Below are 18339 nucleotides of genomic sequence, written 5' to 3' on the forward strand. Positions count from 1 at the left end.
AGAAATCCTCAAAAATGTACCAAAAAAATATTAAGCAGCGCAACTGTTTCCAACATTGATAATAAATCAGGATATTAGAATGATTTCTAAAGGATCATGTGGCACTGAAGACCGGAGTAATGATGCTAAAAATTCTGGTTTGTATCACAGGAATAAATTATACTTTAATGTATATTAAAAATAGAAAACAGTTATTTTACATTGCAACTACATATAAACAAATCTGTATTTCTGATACAGCAAGTCTTTTGTAACATTATAAATGTCTTTACCATCATTCTTGATCAATTTAATGCACCATTCATGAATAAATATGTTCATCTCTTTCCAACCGCAAATTTTTAAATGGAAAGTACCTCTGTAGTTGTAAAATTTACGACACCAGGGACCTTTGCGCCTGTTGTGCCCAAACTAAACTGGATCATGTTGATAGATGACTAACATACAGTCCTCAGGGTCACTTACCTGGGACTCAGGCTCCGGTTTCTTTCATAGAACTGCCGCAGTTCCTGAGGAGTACTTGCCTGGAAAAATATTTTAGATAATTTGAGAAACTGAGTTGAAAACATTATTACTTAATGGACATCTGAACAATTGTTATAGGCAATAAAAAAAATCTCTGAATCAGAATATTGTCTGACTTTAGCCTGTAACCACAACAAAAACACTAGCATTCGCATAACAGTGCTTTGCGAGATCAAATACCACTCAAATCTAGTTTAATATTGTTGGTTCACTCTGAACTGCATGGCAGGCAAACATAATACATATTTTTAGACTAACATTTAATAGTGAGTTATAGTTTGTGGTTGAGTAGTTTATCCCATGGCTTAACTACATTCATTTTCGTAAACTCTGGCTGTTTGAGATGTAAACACATTTTTCCAGGTCTGAGGTTAAATCTTTCACTCAAGGGTCTGTTTCTACAAATCATAAAGGCTTTATAATGGCTGTTTATGAAAGCACTTAAAGCACTATTTCCATGCAGGAGTAGGTAAACACAATGAGAACTTATCTGTCCTCTGAATGAACTCAATGACCCGTCTTGACACATTTATAGACTGACGTTGCTTTACAGGACTGTCAGGAATTTCTAATAAATTACCAACTCTTTCTGAAGACTAAAAATACGAACCCATAAATAGACACGTTTGTTGTGACCGTGCGATCAGACGAGGTTCACATGTTAGCCGTCTGGACTCTGGAAGCTGAGGTCAACTGGGTAAACTCCACCTACAAATCACCCCTGCTAACAGCAGCACTTGGCTAAAAGCTTAGCTGAAGGATCCCTATAATACTTGATGGCACTCGCGTCACCTTTTCAGGATTCTGTTATGAATTTATTAACAAACTGATGATCAGTCTGTGGCAATATTAAGCGGAAGTATTGCAGCAACAAGCTCCACGAACATGCATATTTTGCAACATGATCATCACAGAAAAAACAAAACAAAAACAACCTGTTCTAGTAGTGAAACCACAGAGATACCATGTGAATGGACGTGTGTGTGTGTATGGGTGTGAGTGTTTGTTAGTAAATCAAAGGGTGTGTTTAGTTCCAGAGACATGTGGTTTTGTTTATCAGTGAGATGTCACAATCATGTTTCACACTCTACAGGGCATTAATAACCAAGGGTGCCAGCCAGTTACGCTTTCGCAATTAAATCATTCCAGAGGGATCAGGACTGACGCAGTAGAAACTATCACACAGTGACACTGCTTGCATTTCTCCTTGATGACGATATGCTACCATTCAAAAGTTTATGTTTTTTAAGGCTTGTATGGCTTACTATAGCTTAAATTATGTCTCTTACTGAAATATGAAGTAGAAAAACCAATACAAATATGCATTATTTAAAAAAATCAACATAGTTTTATAAATAGTTTGGACTATGGAGGCACCATTATTCTGATGAGGTGAAATGGCTGTACTCAATGAGCTACTGGTACTACCTGTTGCTATTTTTCTGCAACAACTTGGAAAATAAAATACTTATTTGATGCCAAATTGTGCGGCTATTGGTTGTAATTTTCAGTTGAAAAGGCGAGAAAAGCGATATAAGTCTTCACTGCTTTTCCTAGCGATAAAAAGAGGACAAAAGAATAGGAAGATGCTTGTGGACGAATAAAACTTTCTAAAGAGCCGTGTCTTTGTTCTCTACACTTTAGCCTTGATGCCTTTGAGGCTTTTAGTAGACATCAGCTACTGAAAGAGCTTACAAATGGCAGAGACAAGAAACGCTAGATGCCATCCTGGCAGGATGTAAATATGTCATGACGCCGCAGCCAATGAAGGAGTTTCTAAGCACAGATTTCACTTGATGTTGGGGGCATTTAGACTCCTTGTGAGGAAAAATGATGGTTTTAAGCCTACACTTATATCCATCGCCACCTATAAGCTCTTTCAGTAGCTCACAGATTGCAACCATCATACGTCATCAAAATAATGGCACCCTCCATAGTCCAAAATATGTATAAAATGATGTGGATTTTTTAAATAATGTCAATCTTTCATAGGTTTTATACTACATATTTCAGTAAAATACATAATTCACGGTTTATATATATCTGCATTCTGAGCACTTTTGAGATATTGAGCTTCAAGTTTTTGAGTTCCACAGACTTCTGTAGATAGAACACTTTTTGTTTTCTAAAAAATGTACACAGCCTAAATGTACCTAAAATACCTTAAGTTTGGTGCATAGCTATTATATTCAATGTAACCTCATACTGAATGTGTAGTAATTCTTTAGAGAGATGGAGAAAAAAACATTTTCAGTGAATAATAACTTAAATTCTTGTCTGTTCCAAAGACATGAGGATGAGTAATTGATGAAAAGATTTTCATTTTGGCTTCTATTAAATCAATCCACAATGTTTAAAGACGAAGTCCAGGAATATATAGCAGAGGATTTAAAACCACAGAAGCATCCACAAATGAAAGAGGGAGATGTGAGTGTGAATGTATCACTTTCTCTCTCAGGGTCATACATGATTTTTACTAGTGTGTCTATGTTACTGACCTGAAAGGGGGCTTTGCCAGTCAAGCACTGGTAGATGATGGTTCCTACACTCCACAGGTCAGCTTTGGCATCATAATTCTTTGACATGATGACCTCAGGAGCCTGTAAAGATGAACAAGACAAGTAGCAGTCTCAGTATTTTGCTCTATTCACTCAAGAATATCTGTAGTAAGTCATACAGAATCTGACTATCTAATACTTGATTATTTTGACAAACAAAATCGGTACTTTGTTATGACACAAGGATGGGCTACTTCAGTCCTGGAATGCCAATGTCCTGCATAGTTTAGCTCCAACCCTAATCAAACACACCTGAACAAGCTAATCAAGGTCTTCACGATCACTAGAAAGCTACAGGCAATTGTGTTTGATTTGGGTTGGAGCTAAACTCTGCTAAACTCTAATTAAGGTGACTATCCCGGTTATGAAATGTACTGTACATAATACAAAAATGATGCAATTTAATTACAGAAATACATGTGTCGTGCGCTTTGGTTGGCAACAACCGATTTATAAATGCTTTAAGGTCAGGTTCAGTTAAGACCATAAATATTGTATATATTTGTGCTGTAAAATAAAATTCTTATTTTTCTTAAATATTTTTTTTTTTACTTTACAGTGAAATGTTACAATATTTATTATTATTATTTATTTTGTTTAATAATTTTATTTAGTAATAATAATAATAATAATAATCTTAAATGGATAGTTCACCCAAAAATGAAAATTGTGTCATTAATTACTCTCCTTCATGTTGTTACAAACCCGTAAGACCTTCATTCATCTTTGAAACATAAATTAAGATACTTTTGATGAAATCCGAGAGCTTTCTGACCCTGCATAGACAGCAACGGTCCTTTTTTCTATGCACACAAAATGTATTCTAGTAGCTTCATAAAATTCAGGTTGAACCACTGATTTCACATGGACTACTTTAACATTGTCCTTACTAATTTTCTGATTCTTGAACGTTTCAGTTGCATTGCTGTCTATGGAGGGTCAGAAAGCTCTCGGATTTCATCAAAAATATCTTAATTTGTGTTCAGAAGATGAACAAAGGTCCTAGGGGTTTGGAACGACATGAGGGTGAGTAATAAATGACAGAATTTTCTTTTTTTGGGTGAGCTATCCCTATAATGACAGTAAATATTTTACTTTTAATAATACTTTGTTTTTTAAGCAATTATATTGTTTCCCCAACTCATGCAGCCCTGAACATCTGGATAATAGAACATGAAGTGAAGCACTCACCATGTACATTGGAGAGCCACAGAGTGTAGCAGCCATCGTGTTTCCCTGCAGATACCGCGCAAAGCCAAAATCAGCTGGAGAGAGAGGAAGAAAAAGAAAGAAAAATTAATGTACGTTGCTGAGAACTAAATCTAAGCGCTTGTTTTTGTAATGAAAAGTGATGCACAAATGTTTACAGAAAGTGTCTTTCAGCTGTTTGACTTTGCACAGCTGTGTAGTGACACGTAGTGTCTTCAAAACACTCAAGAGCAAACGGAACAACGTGGTCGACTCCTAAAACTACAGTCATAACACAAGAACAAACACACCCCAACCAAGCACTGCCAAAACTGATAACTCATAATCTCACAGCCTCATAATCAGTATTCAGTACACACTGATCCATAACCAGTCTTAGCATTTCCTTTAGTAGAGGGTTCGAAATGGTGTACTTTGACCTGGAGCACTCACCCAGTTTAATGCAGATGTTGTTGGGATTGGACCTGCGCCCTGCGCTGTATGAAAGAAGAATGTTTTGGGGCTTCAGATCTCTGTGGATGATGCCTTTACTCCTTAAAACACTCATGGCTCCTGCCAACTGCTGTAGCAAAACACGAATCGTGTCCTCGCTCAGACAGCCTTTAGCTGTGGAGAAAGTTAAGAACAACAACAGATTTAATTTCAGTTTAGTACTTTAAGGGCAGACACTGCAGTTTTTTTAGGCACCTGTCAAGTTTGAGATTTTGGGCTTTTTGGTTTTTCATAAAGTGTTTTGAAACATCAAAAAGACACTGTTAATTGTTTCTTTTATAGCACTTAATCTTTTTGTCTCAATAGATTTCAAATACAATACATATTTTTAATGGTCGTTTTATCAAAATTAGTTTTTCTCCTACACTGAGCCATAAATCTCCACTTCAGTAGCACTTACACACACCAAACTTTACATCTTTATTTCTGCCTATATCCAGAAGGTTTTTACAGAGGGATTTGTTCATATATAATTTGCTTGATTTTATAAAATATTTTACTCCCCCCTAAAATGTAAAAAAATATATTGTTTTCTGTCTGTACTAAGTATTTTCTGAATTAAGGAGTGACAAAATGAGATTCCCAAAATTCCCTCGGTAAAAACTTATGACTCTAATGTCAAAAATATTAAACAAGAATTTTGAAACTGACTTCATTCAGTGACCTCATTCAGAAAGGTGATAACTATTAGTTAATTTTTTTTTACCATATTCACCTTAAGGATTATTCTGATGAAAACACTTTGAATTGTGGGATATTACATCATTGAGTTAGCAATTAATCAAAAACAAATTCCAGCTGCCATCCAACTCCAAAAACCCATGCCCCCCCCCCATCTCTCAGGTCACCACTTTCCTTCCCCTCAAAACATGCTTGTTTCATGGAGTCTTATTTTTAGCCCTCATGTTTTTCCAATGCAGGACAGGGCAGATAACAGACTGACAGATGGATGAGGTCAGACTGTGGCTTGAGTTTCAGCAGGGGATCTTGGTTCTGTGCCAGCAAATCTGTGGCAAGCGGTGAGCGGGTGAAGGCAAACACGACCCCGGATGAGGCTGGCATGGAACCTAACAACGCTACAAAGTCTGACAGCTTAAAATAGAGCGGTTAACGCAAACATGGTAAATATAGGCATGCTGGAAATATTGTGGTTAGATGAAGGTGTATTTTAACCCCCAAGAAGTGTGTGTTCAGATGAGACCACTTCCAAAGGGGCTCTATTTGTGGCACAAGTGTGAAACGAGCTATTCTCAGAGGTCCTGAATTATCTTTCTGAGGAAAGATCAGGCAAGTTGTTTGTTTGGTGAATGTCTCTGAGACCAAGACTAAAGCAAGTTCAAGGCTTCAACCTTTGAGAAATGGACTTAAACTCTACAATTCTGTTAACAATCTATTTTTATCATACAAACTTTATCCCTTTGGGAATAAACACAATGTTGATGAATAAACAATGCTAAAATTGTCGATTTAATGGATCATCCTAATAAGTCGAATTTTAGAAAAATAGAATAGTTAGATTACTAAAAAGGATACGGATGGACAATATATCAAACATGGTTATTATCATTCACTATCAAAACTATCAAAATGTTTGTATTAAAATAAAATAAAATGTAAATATTACACGGAAATTTTTAATTTTGACTTAGTGACTTAACTGAAGCACTAAAATGACTAATGACTATGAAATGAAAACGAAGAAAAGGAAAACAAACGTTTATTAAAAAAAGTATAGAAAAGTTAGCAATTATATTTTAAACAATTATAAAGTTAAAATTATAAAATTTTATTTAATATATATATACACAAGCATATTAAACATACTAAAATAACTATATCAAGGACAATATAAAATATTTATTTTGTATCAGCTTCTATTGAATATATTTTCTAGTATTGGATATTCAATTGTTCATGCTTATTTTACATTGCAAATTCTTAAAATAAATATACATTTTTCATAATGTACATTAAATGTTGTGATGTCTAAATTTACTTGTAGCATTTAAAATGACTAGTTTTTCAGTTTTTAATATTTTTTATTTTAGATATATTTAGATAAAATAACATACAATTTTGAAATTAAATTGAAATAAAAATAATTATTAGCATTATCAAGTACTTTAATTCTTGATGAATCTCAATTAACAACTGCATACAACTACATCAAATAAATAATAAATAAAATAAATAATAATAAAATCATGGTTATCATTATTATTACTAATTATAAAATAAAGTATTAATACAAAGTTCTATAAATTAACTACCTAATTACCTATTTTTCGAAACCTTTAGAAAAATAGTATTAAGTAATAACAATAAAAATATAACTAATTATAATATTTATTTTAAATAAATAAATATACTTATTTAAAACCAACTACAAATAATTAAGAATAATTAAATAATACATGATAAAGTTAATATTAAAATATTAAATAAATCATTATAAATATTTATACAAATATTCCATAATTATAATTATAATTCTTACCCCTGATATTATTTATTATTTTTATTATTAATAATGAATTGTGTGGATGTCCTACTGTGTTTATCAATAATAATTTATTTGGCCACATTTCAAACCACCGTCCGTATACAAAGACATTTCTGCCTCAGACTGCAAAAGATATTATGCTTTTATGCTGATCAGTGCACATATTTTTTGATATTTACATAAAATAACATACACTTTTAACATTAACCACGAAATAAATAATTATCAGCATTATTTAGAATTTTAATTCTTGATGCATCTCAATTTGTCAACAACTACATAATAAAAAAAACAATAATAATATGATTGTTATTTTTATTATTACTAATTATAAAATAAAGTACTTATAAAATGTTCTATAAATTAATTACAATAACCTTTAGAAAAATAGTATTTAGTAATAACAAAAAAAATTACTAATTATAACAAATTATATTTATTTTAAAATAAATACATATTATACTTATTTAAAACCACAAAACCACATTAAAACTACAAATAATAATTAATAATAATACAATTATTTTAAAATTATAAAAATTATATATATATATATATATATATATATATATATATATATATATTAAATGATTAAATATAAAAAAAAAATACTCATAGTAATAATAATTCTTATCACTGTTATTATTATTAATATTATTATTATTAATTGTGTGGATGTTCTATGGTGTTTATTTAATAATAATATATATTTGGGCACATTTTAAACCATTTCTGCCTCAGACTGCTAAAGATATAATGCTTTTATGCTAATCAGTGCACATATTTTTATATATTTAGATAAAATAACAAAGAATTTTAATTCTTGCAACAACTGCATACACTGCATCCAAAGACTCCAGAAAAAATCTGCACTAAAATATGTCTACAAAAACAAAGCATATAGAAGCAGGCATAATAACATGGGAAAATGATACACCTCTTTTGCATAATTATCCATTTCTTAATTTGCAATAACAACTACCTAATTTGTAGTAATCAGTGACTTATATAATAAAGTGCAGGTGACATGTTGAAATGAGGCTAGTGTACTTACATTGTAAATACTCTGCAAGGTCTCCTCCATTGCAGTACTGTAAGAGGAGACAGACAAACACTGTCAGTGTCCAGTCAACACAAAACAAACTCTCATCAAAAGAAAGAGTGATCACAATAACACCTGGGCTTCAAATGGCTTTGTGCTGACAATAATAACAGAGCCGTGTGAATTTAAAGCTTAGCATTAAGGACATTCTGCTAGGCGAGGTGACATTTGACCTCTGATTTTTTTTTCTCTACTTCACAGCAAGTCTATTTTGAGGTTTACAGTGGGTATGTGAGAGGTGCAGCATGCCATCTGGACTCACCTCCATGACAAGATAGACACATCCTGATATCTCCTGTAGGGAGAGACATGTGACACATTATTAAGCATTTACAATTGATTATGTGAAAGAAACACGCTCCAACATGCCACATGACGCAAACTCTTCATTGTTTAGATCAGGATGGACCTCGGGCTGGACTCACAACAGATGCCAGTGAGTCACACTGACTCATCATACAAAGCCTACAATTACTCAGACTTTCTACGAATAGTCTGTCATTATAGAGTGAGCTCACAAGCAACACAAATCACATTGTGTGCCTGCATTTCATGACAGGTTAAATTTGATGCACTCTTTCAGGTGCGGACATTTCTCATTTTATGTTTGAGTTATTTATTTTTATTTAGTAAGTTTAATTTTTCTATTTTGTGAAAACTTTGAAAAAGTCATGCACAGGAGGTTGATAGCAGTTTTTGTTTAAGTTAAAGCTAAAAATAAAACTGCTTAACAGTGTAAAGTCCAAACAATATAATAATAATAATTATTATTATTCATGAAATGAATTACTTATAAAAAGTTGTATAAATGAACATACAAAGAATTATTGTTTAACTTCATTTACATAACAACAACAACAACAACAACAAAAATAGTATCAATTCTTATCACTGTTATCATTATTATATATTATTAATAATAATTATTATAAAATTAATTACTTTAAAAAATGCTATAAATTAATTACAATAATCTCTGCAAAATAAATATGATAATATGAATTTAAAATAAGTATTAATTAAAAAAAGTAAAATAATTAGTAATTATAATAATATTTATTATAACATTAATATTTTACTTATTTTAAAACTTACAAATAATTCATACTAATTAAATTCATTTACACATTCATAATAATAATCATTCTTATTATTATTATTATTATTACTAAATAATTATTACTAAAATTAAAAATAGCATTAATTAATAACTAAATGATATTACTAATAATAATATTACTATTTACTATTTACTACAAATAATCAATAATATTAATTAAATCAAATTATATAACAATAATAATAATTCAATCAAGTTTTATTATTATTATTAATATAAATATGACTTTTATTATTATTACTTAATAATTATAAAATGAATTACTTATAAAATGTTTAATTACAAAAACCTGTACAAAATAAATATGAGAACAATATACATTTTATATTAGTATTAATTAATAACAATAAAAATATTACTAATTATAATAATATTTATTTTAAAATAAATAAATATTATACTTATTTAAAACAATGACAAATAATTAACAATAATGAAATTCATTTACAAAATTATAATACTTATTCTTATCACAATTATTATTTTTATTATAAATATTTGTTATTATTACTAATTATAAAATAAATTACTTATAAAGTTCTATAAATTATAATAAATAAATAATAAAAGTATGAATTACTAAATATAATAATATTTGTTCACATAATAATAATAACAATTCTTATAACTGTTATTATTACAATTTAAATTATTTACTTATAAAATGTTCTATAAAGTAATTACAATAATCTTTACAAAATAAATATGATACTAATATTTATATAAATAAAAATATGTATTTAAAAATAAATATTATACTTAAAAACCATTACAAATAATTAATAATAAACTCATTTACATAATTATAAAAACAATTAATTTTTATTACTTATTATTATTATTAGTAGTAGTAGTAGTAGTATTAATAAATTACTTTTTGGCCACATTTCAAACCACCATCTGTTTACCAAGCAATTTTGAAAGCTACTAAGACTACTTAAGATATTATGTTTTTATGCTAATTGGTGCCTAAAATAAAAGCACACAGTGCAACATCATGGTCCTGGCCAAATCAAGAATATTGAGAGGCTCTTAAAGTGCAGCAGTCACTAGGTGAAACCATCTCAAAAATGGCCTTTGTCCTCTAGCCTGCATAATCAAACCCAATGTGCATTCTAGGTGATTTGTTACCCCTTAATGTCCATAAATTCTACTGTTTCTGTTCCAGAAAGATTTAATAGAGCAGATCAATATGTACACACACAGGCCAAGTGCCATAGTGACCACTTTTGAAAGAGGCATTTACATGGCCCACTTGTTGTGCAACAAAAATCCCATTTGGCTGATTTCCATACAGGCCCTGCGTGTTGCCACAGTCAGGACAGAAGCAGGAGGTGTCATTACCCACAGCTGACTGACACACAGAACGGCAGCCGGCCGGCGTGACAGAGTGTGCTTTCGTGAACATGTGTGTTTAAATAGCATCTTACACAAGCAAAAAAACTTGTTTCATAAAAGACAACAACCCCTTTATGACTTTAAAGTTGTGTAACAGCTAATTTTATAAGTGTGACAATCATTGTGGACAAAGGCTTAACGTTAAGCTTCCCTTGTTTGTGTGCGTGCGTGCGTGTGTGTGTGTGTGTGTGTGTGTGTGTGTGTGTGTGTGTGTGTGTGTGCAGAATCCTTGAGAAACTAAACCAGGCCATCAGCAGTAATGCAAAGTAAACTAAGTAAGCCCTGCCCAAGGCTATAGACCACACACAGGGCAAAATACACTTCAATTATCTTCTCCAGACATATTTACCAGTCCCTGGAGACGAGTGTCAAAACATTGTGAGCCATTAACACACAAAGGAAAGGAGTTTCGCAACAACAAAAGACAACATGAAGCGTAACAGTTAAAGGTTTCCGTGAGTGTCAGATCGGGGACCAGTGTTAGGTTTCACTGACTAAGCAGAAGTGTCTTTTTTTGTGCTATTGTTTAGCTTTAACTCAGGACAGCAGGCAGCCACCTGTGCACATTGTTTCATCAGGTGAACCCACTGCTTGGCGGCTGTTTGCTGGGCTGCTGGTCGACCCTGGTGGATGAAGCCATGGCAAATGCTGTAGTGCTGGCCAGATGTAAATTAGACTGATATTGGAGCCAGTTAAAGGGGGTGGTCCTATAATCGCAGGCTTGTGTAGTATCAAATGCACCTGTGTCGGTTCTAACAGTGCATGAAGCATGATAGAGTGAGCATGAATTATTAGTGTGCATTCACTGTCAGGTCATTCGCTAAGGATATTGTGGTGAGAGGTTTGACTAACTATGCAATGCGGTTCAACTGACTGCAATTCAGTTAAAAGTTAGCATTTAAAAGACCAATCTTAAACTGGATGTCTTGTGTAGAGGAGTACTGCTGTTACACTATATATATATATTTTGTTTTAATTGTTAACCTCAATTTAGATCTGAGATTTCCGAACTTTTGTTTCCCATTGAAATTTTAATTTAATATTTCGATAATTTATCAAAATCAAAATTACATATTACTATATAAATTTTATAATTTAATAAATAATTAAGTGAAATTATATAAATATATAAAAATAAAATATTTTGTCGTAAGTGTTTTATTTTCATTTTGACATGTATTTTTCTTTAATTTATACAAACACATATGTATTACTTATATATATAATTAATAAATAATTAAATTACATTATACAAATATATATAAATAAAATATTTTGTCATGTTTTATTTTCATTTTACTTTTTTCTTTGATATATTTTAACAAATAAATAAATATAATTAAATATAATCAATTCTAGAAGAGGAATTTTATATGTGATTAAACTAATGACATCATGACATACAGGTAAATAAATAAAATATTTTGTCGTAAATTTGATTTTGATTTTACGTGTATTTTTTTCTTTAATACATGTATCATTTATATATTTAATTTAATAAATTAAATACAATTATATTAATATATACAAATAAAATATTTTGTCGTAAGTGTTTTATTTAGATTTAACTTGTATTCTTTTTTATATATTTAATTTATAAATAATTAAATAAATTTATATAAAAATATACAAATAAAATATTTTTATTCAGATTTTACTTGTAATTTTTCTTTTATTTATACACGCACACATATATGTAGCATTTATATATTTCATTTTATGAATAATAAAAATAAAATTCTATAAATATATACAAATAAAATATTTTGCCATAAGTGTTGTATTTTGATTTTACTTGTATTATATTCTTATATATACAGTATTCTTACACACACACACACATATATATATATATATATATATATTAGGGCTGTCAATAGATTAAAAATTTTTAATCGCGATTAATCGCATGGTTGTCTTGAGTTAACTCGCGATTAATCACACATTTTTATCTGTTCTAAATGTACCTTAAATTAACACTTTTTAAAGTTTTTAATACTCTAATCAACATTGGCATGGATGCTTTAAGCAAATATGTGTTTATTATCAGTGAAACCATACTTGACTAGACTAACTTGTTTCAAATGTCATAGATGTTTTTCAAATAACTTGTTCATGTCTATTAGACACATGAAAAAAAGAACATAGAAACACCAGGTTCCCATTACTTCTCTTTCTTTGCACTGAGCAATTTACTTACACAAGCCTGTTAACATTATTTGCCGGACAGGGCAGCTCACTTCTTCTGAACATGCAAAATCTACATTTATTATTACATTTGTTTGCCTCTCGGTGCCCACATACTGTCATTTGATGCAGCCAAGTTCTCAACAAAACTGTTTCCATTGTTTTGATGTAATATTTCTGTTATCAGACAACCAAAGTATTGTGAAATAATAACTGAAAAAAAATCCTGAATTATGATCATGATTCAATCACTGAAAAGAATCATTTACCGGCATCTGGACATAAGTCACTATTCCCTGCATTATTATCATTGTTTTTAACTTCCTGTTTGAATGCCTTCAGGATCCTTTGACTTTTTAGGAGTTTAGCCATTTAAAGTTATGTGATCCCAAAAACCTGCTTCTTTTATGTTTTAATGTATTGTTTTGGTTATAATGTACTGATTGGAGAGCCTGGTCTCATGCAAATGCGCACTAGCACGACTTTCTGTTTCTATTTGGCGTGCTATTAACAAGCTGAAATTAACTTTGGCGTACATATGATATGCAATTATGCATGTGTTTGACGTGCATTTAATACGCCGTTTTCACGTGCATACTCGTATGTGGATTTACGCATCAACCCCACAGCAACAATCCTAACGTAGCCCGACTCCGCTTGCATTCATTAAATATGGCAGAAGTGCCGGTGTACGCAAAAGGATAAAATACAGAAGTACCTGCGTACCGGCCCACTTCAAGCACTGGAATGAACATAACATCAGTTTTAACTGAAAGCGCTGCTCCACTGCCGCTCGCTGAACAGAGCAGACGCAGATATGAAGAGAGGGAGGTGCGCGCGCATTCATTGGGAGACCTCACGCACGTTCAGCAAAACCGAAGAGCCTCAGAAACTATATTAGGTTTGTCCAATTATGTGTTTATGTATTGTTGCTAGACACTTTTTGCTAGGTTGGCAGCACTGCATCCATTTCTTTAACTATGGGCTAGGTAGTGGGTCAAACAGAAATGCGCGCTGCGTTAATCGCGCGTTAATAAAATTAGTACCGTTAAAATGAATTTGCGTTAACGCGCGATTAACGCGTTAATTTTGACAGCCCTAATATATATATATATATATATATATATATATATATATATATATATATATATATATATATAATATTTAGATATTTAATTTAATAAATACATTTAATTAAATATTATAAATTATATTATAGAATTTTATATGTCTTTAAACTTATGACATCAATGACAGGTAAACAAATAAAAATATTTAGTGTTTTATTTTGATTTTGCTTGTATTTTGTTCTTTAATACATGTATCATATATATATTTAATTTAATAAATAGTAAATAAAATTATATAAATATATAAAAATAAAATATTTGGATTTTACTTGTATTTTTTAAATACATGTATCATTTATATATTTGATTTAATAAATAAACACAATTATATATTATAAATATAGAAGGAGAAGTTTTTTTATATGGGATTAAACTAATATAAATCTTTCATCTTGTCCTATGGTATTTTACAAGTACAAACAATTTGAAGCAAACCTGTCATACTTGCTCAAGGGCACAATACCGCAGGATCGCAGGTGTAACACATTGTGTTGTGTTTCTTAATCTCTCCACACCTGAGACAACCACCTGTCATCAGATCAGCCTGACTGGCTGCAGTCCTGTCCTCTATTCATTAAGATACATTGATAAGGGTATCCTACATCAGACAACGTCTGTTCTGTATGCAAATGATACAGACAGGCAGTTAAAAGGGTGTGCTGGGCTGGCAGCTGCTGCCTAATGCATGCACAGGTGTCAGGTGTATAGTCCAACAGACATATAGACACCTGTCACAGCTGCCATTGTTTCTTGCCTGTTAACTTTTAGTACTTTATCCACAAGAGATTTTCAGCCTCTCTCATGCAGCTTGAAATCATGGAGATTTCAGATCATGATTCGCCGGTTTCTGATGCAAGAGAATGCAACGTGAAATCATTACTCATAGTGAGTCATATATAGACTTCATCTATTCACCATGGCTAAAATTGCTGATAAAGTGCCCACAGTGCGTGACGTCGGGGCGGGGCGGGGCTTAACTTCTAACCAATCAGGTGAAAGGAACTGCACCCATAATATCAACAACGAGCCATGCGATATTCAAGTTATAAATATCTTTAGTAACATGGACAAAGCGCCATGTTTTAACAGAATCGAAACCACTTAAAATTGATAACTTAAAAATCGAGTTAGCAAACAATTAGTAAGTTATATACACACCTGAAAGTCCAGTAAACTGACAATGTTCTCATGTTTCAGCTCCTGGCGAAAACACAAACACACATTCACTATATTAGTAAGCAGAAGTCATTAATAAGAAGGTGATGGTTTTTGCTAAACCGCTTACACTGTTTATAACAATAGCTGAACGTCCTTTAAGCCTTTCACATAGCGAGAAACACTCAAATGACTTCGCAAATCGGATTTCGCAATGTTTACTATACTTCTGAGGTAAATAAATAAACAAACAACATTAAAAGTATAGCAAGCGAACGTCAAAGTGTAACTAGGAAACTCACCTTTAATATTCTGATTTCTTTTCCTAGGAGCGATTGTGATTTGGCGAGATTTTTCTTGTTAATGCATTTCACCGCCACTTCAAAATTATGTTTCTGTGAATAAAGACGTTGATTTACCTTATGACATTCGTGTGGAGTAATTATTAACACGTAAAAAGCCACGGTATACAGTTTCACAGGCTTCTTAGCGTTACCTGTTTATGCCTTCCTTTGAACACCACAGCAAAAGCGCCGTGTCCTATCAAGTCCTTCCTGTTGAACTCGTATTTTCCAACGCTTTCCATCGCGTATAGACTTTAAAACTGCTCAGTAAATCCACAGGTGAGTTCAAGGTGTAAGGGATCCGTGTGTGTGCCCAGCACAGGACAACTGGACCCGTCTATCCCTTCCCACCCGCTGCTGCTTTGCACCCAAACAATCTGACACTTCGGTCATGATCGGTATTCGCTACCTACTTGTTAATAAAAACGAAGTCACTGTCATCTTGAGCGTACTATTTTAAAACGCTGTTGTTCAAAAGTATGTCACCGAGTGTACAAAAGTGAACTGAGTTAGTTTTGGTAACTGTCAGAAACAGACTCGGTCGGTGACGCCTCGGGTTCAGAGTTGTATACTGCGCTGTTTTGGTCGTCACTTTCCAAACAAAGCTTGAACTGGCGTGTTCATTACACGCATGCGCACTACCGCTCTATCGACACTTCCGCGCATGTCAAAATGTTAACCCCAATGAACTGTTGAGGTTGCCTTCTCTTTAGTGTTATATGTGGACAAATAGACACTACTGCTAAAATACTGGGAATTATTATGCTCACCAAGACTACATACACTATAAGTCAAAAGTTTTTGAACCGTAAGATTTCTCATGTTTTTTAAACGAGTCTCTTATGCTCACCAAGCCTGCATTTATTTGATTCAAAGTACAGAAAAAAAGTACAATTTTGAAATATTTTTACTATTTAAAATACATTTTTTATTTTTGAATACATTTTAAAATATAATTTATTCTTGTGATTTTAAAGCATCATTAGTATAGCTTTTTTAGAATAGAGTAAAAAAAATCTAAAAAAATATAAAATTCAGAAGAACAGCATTTATCTGAAATAGAAATCTTTCGTAACATTATAAATGTTATCCATTTTGGTCAATTTAAAACATCCACGCTAAATAAAAGTATTTATTTATATCATTTCTGTCCCAAGAAAAGCTTTTTGTTTAATATAAACGCTGAATCCTGAAAAAAACAGTAATACAGTAAAACATTATTGCAATTTAAATAATTGTTTACTATGGTAATATATTTTAGGAATGTCATTTATTCCATTACTCCAGTCTTCAGTGTCACTCAGTCCTTCAGAAATCATTATATGTTGTATTAGTGCGCAAGAAACATTTATTTTTATTAAAAACATATTTAAAAACAAATTTTGCTACTTAAAATTTTGGTAGAAACCATGATACTTTTTTCCAAGATTCTTTGATGAACAGAAAATTCAGAAGAACAGCATTTATCTGAAATAGAAATCTTTTGTAACATTATAAATGTCTTTATCATAACTTTTGATCTATTTAAAGCATCCTTGCTAAATAAAAGTATTCATTTCTATCATTTCTGTCCCAAAAAAAAGCTTTTTATTTCAGATAAATGGTGAATCCTGAAAAAAGTACTCAACTGTTTTAAATATTTATAATAATGATAAAAAATGTTTCTTGAACAGCAAATCAGAATATTAGATTAATTTCTGAAGGATCATGTGACACTGAAGACTGGAGTATTGATGCTGAAAATTTAGCTTTGATAGCGGGAATAAATTATGTTTTATAATATATATTTAAATAGAAAGCAGTTATTTTAAATAGTAAAAATATTTCAGAATTTTAGTTTTTGCCGTACTTTGAATCAAATAAATATAGGTTTGGTGAGCAGAAGAGACTTCTTTAAAAACAGTAAAAATCTTACTGTTCAAAAACATTTGACTAGTGTTGTATAATCAAAAATACAGTAAAACAGTAATTATTACAATTTAAATAATTGTTTACTATGGTAATATATTTTAGGAATGTAATTTATTCCATTACCCCAGTCTTCAGTGTCACTCAGTCCTTCAGAAATCATAATATGTTGATTTGGTGCTCAAGAAACATTTCTTTTTATTAAAAACACATTTGAAAACAGATTTTGCTGCTTAAAATTTAGGTGGAAACCATGATCATTTTTTTAAAGTTTTTTGATGAACGGATAGGCCTAGTCCAAATAACTGTTACTTTATATCAATTTAATGCCATTCAAAACTTGGGTATGACAATTTCCACAAAATATTAAGAAGCATAAACTGTTTTTACCATCGATAATATTGAGAAATGTTTTTTGAGTAGCAAATCAGCATATTATGATTTCTAAAGGATGATGTGACACTGAAAACATTGCCATCACATGAATAAATTACAATAATAATAATACAAATTTAACAGGAGTTATTCATTTATTAATATATCATGATGTACATAAACATCATGAATAAACTACAGATTAAAAACAGTAAAGTTAATGAACAATTAACCTATTATTTTCCATTCAAATATAGCTACAACCAAACCCCAGCTTATGTACGTATTCATGTACGTATCTATATATGTGTATTTTGTACACTATAACAAATG

The 18339-nt window shown here is 31.2% G+C and overlaps 1 protein-coding gene across 1 annotated transcript in view; it reads right to left on the reverse strand.

Annotated features, from left to right (window-relative positions):
* Positions 1–16302, reverse strand: part of ulk1a (unc-51 like autophagy activating kinase 1a) — a 29956-nt gene extending 13654 nt beyond the window's left edge. Inside the window, exons 1-9 of the mRNA XM_073819539.1 lie at positions 15876–16302; positions 15682–15774; positions 15383–15424; positions 8652–8684; positions 8342–8378; positions 4725–4898; positions 4275–4348; positions 3024–3125; positions 466–524 (exon numbers count right to left, since the gene is read on the reverse strand). Coding sequence (XP_073675640.1) covers positions 466–524; positions 3024–3125; positions 4275–4348; positions 4725–4898; positions 8342–8378; positions 8652–8684; positions 15383–15424; positions 15682–15774; positions 15876–15965 — 704 coding nt within the window. The 5' untranslated portion in view covers positions 15966–16302. The remainder of the gene's footprint in view (positions 1–465; positions 525–3023; positions 3126–4274; positions 4349–4724; positions 4899–8341; positions 8379–8651; positions 8685–15382; positions 15425–15681; positions 15775–15875) is intronic.
* Positions 16303–18339: the final 2037 nt, after the last annotated feature.

The sequence above is a fragment of the Garra rufa genome, chromosome 15 (genome assembly GCF_049309525.1).
Source record: "Garra rufa chromosome 15, GarRuf1.0, whole genome shotgun sequence".
Classification (NCBI taxonomy): Eukaryota; Metazoa; Chordata; class Actinopteri; order Cypriniformes; family Cyprinidae; genus Garra; species Garra rufa.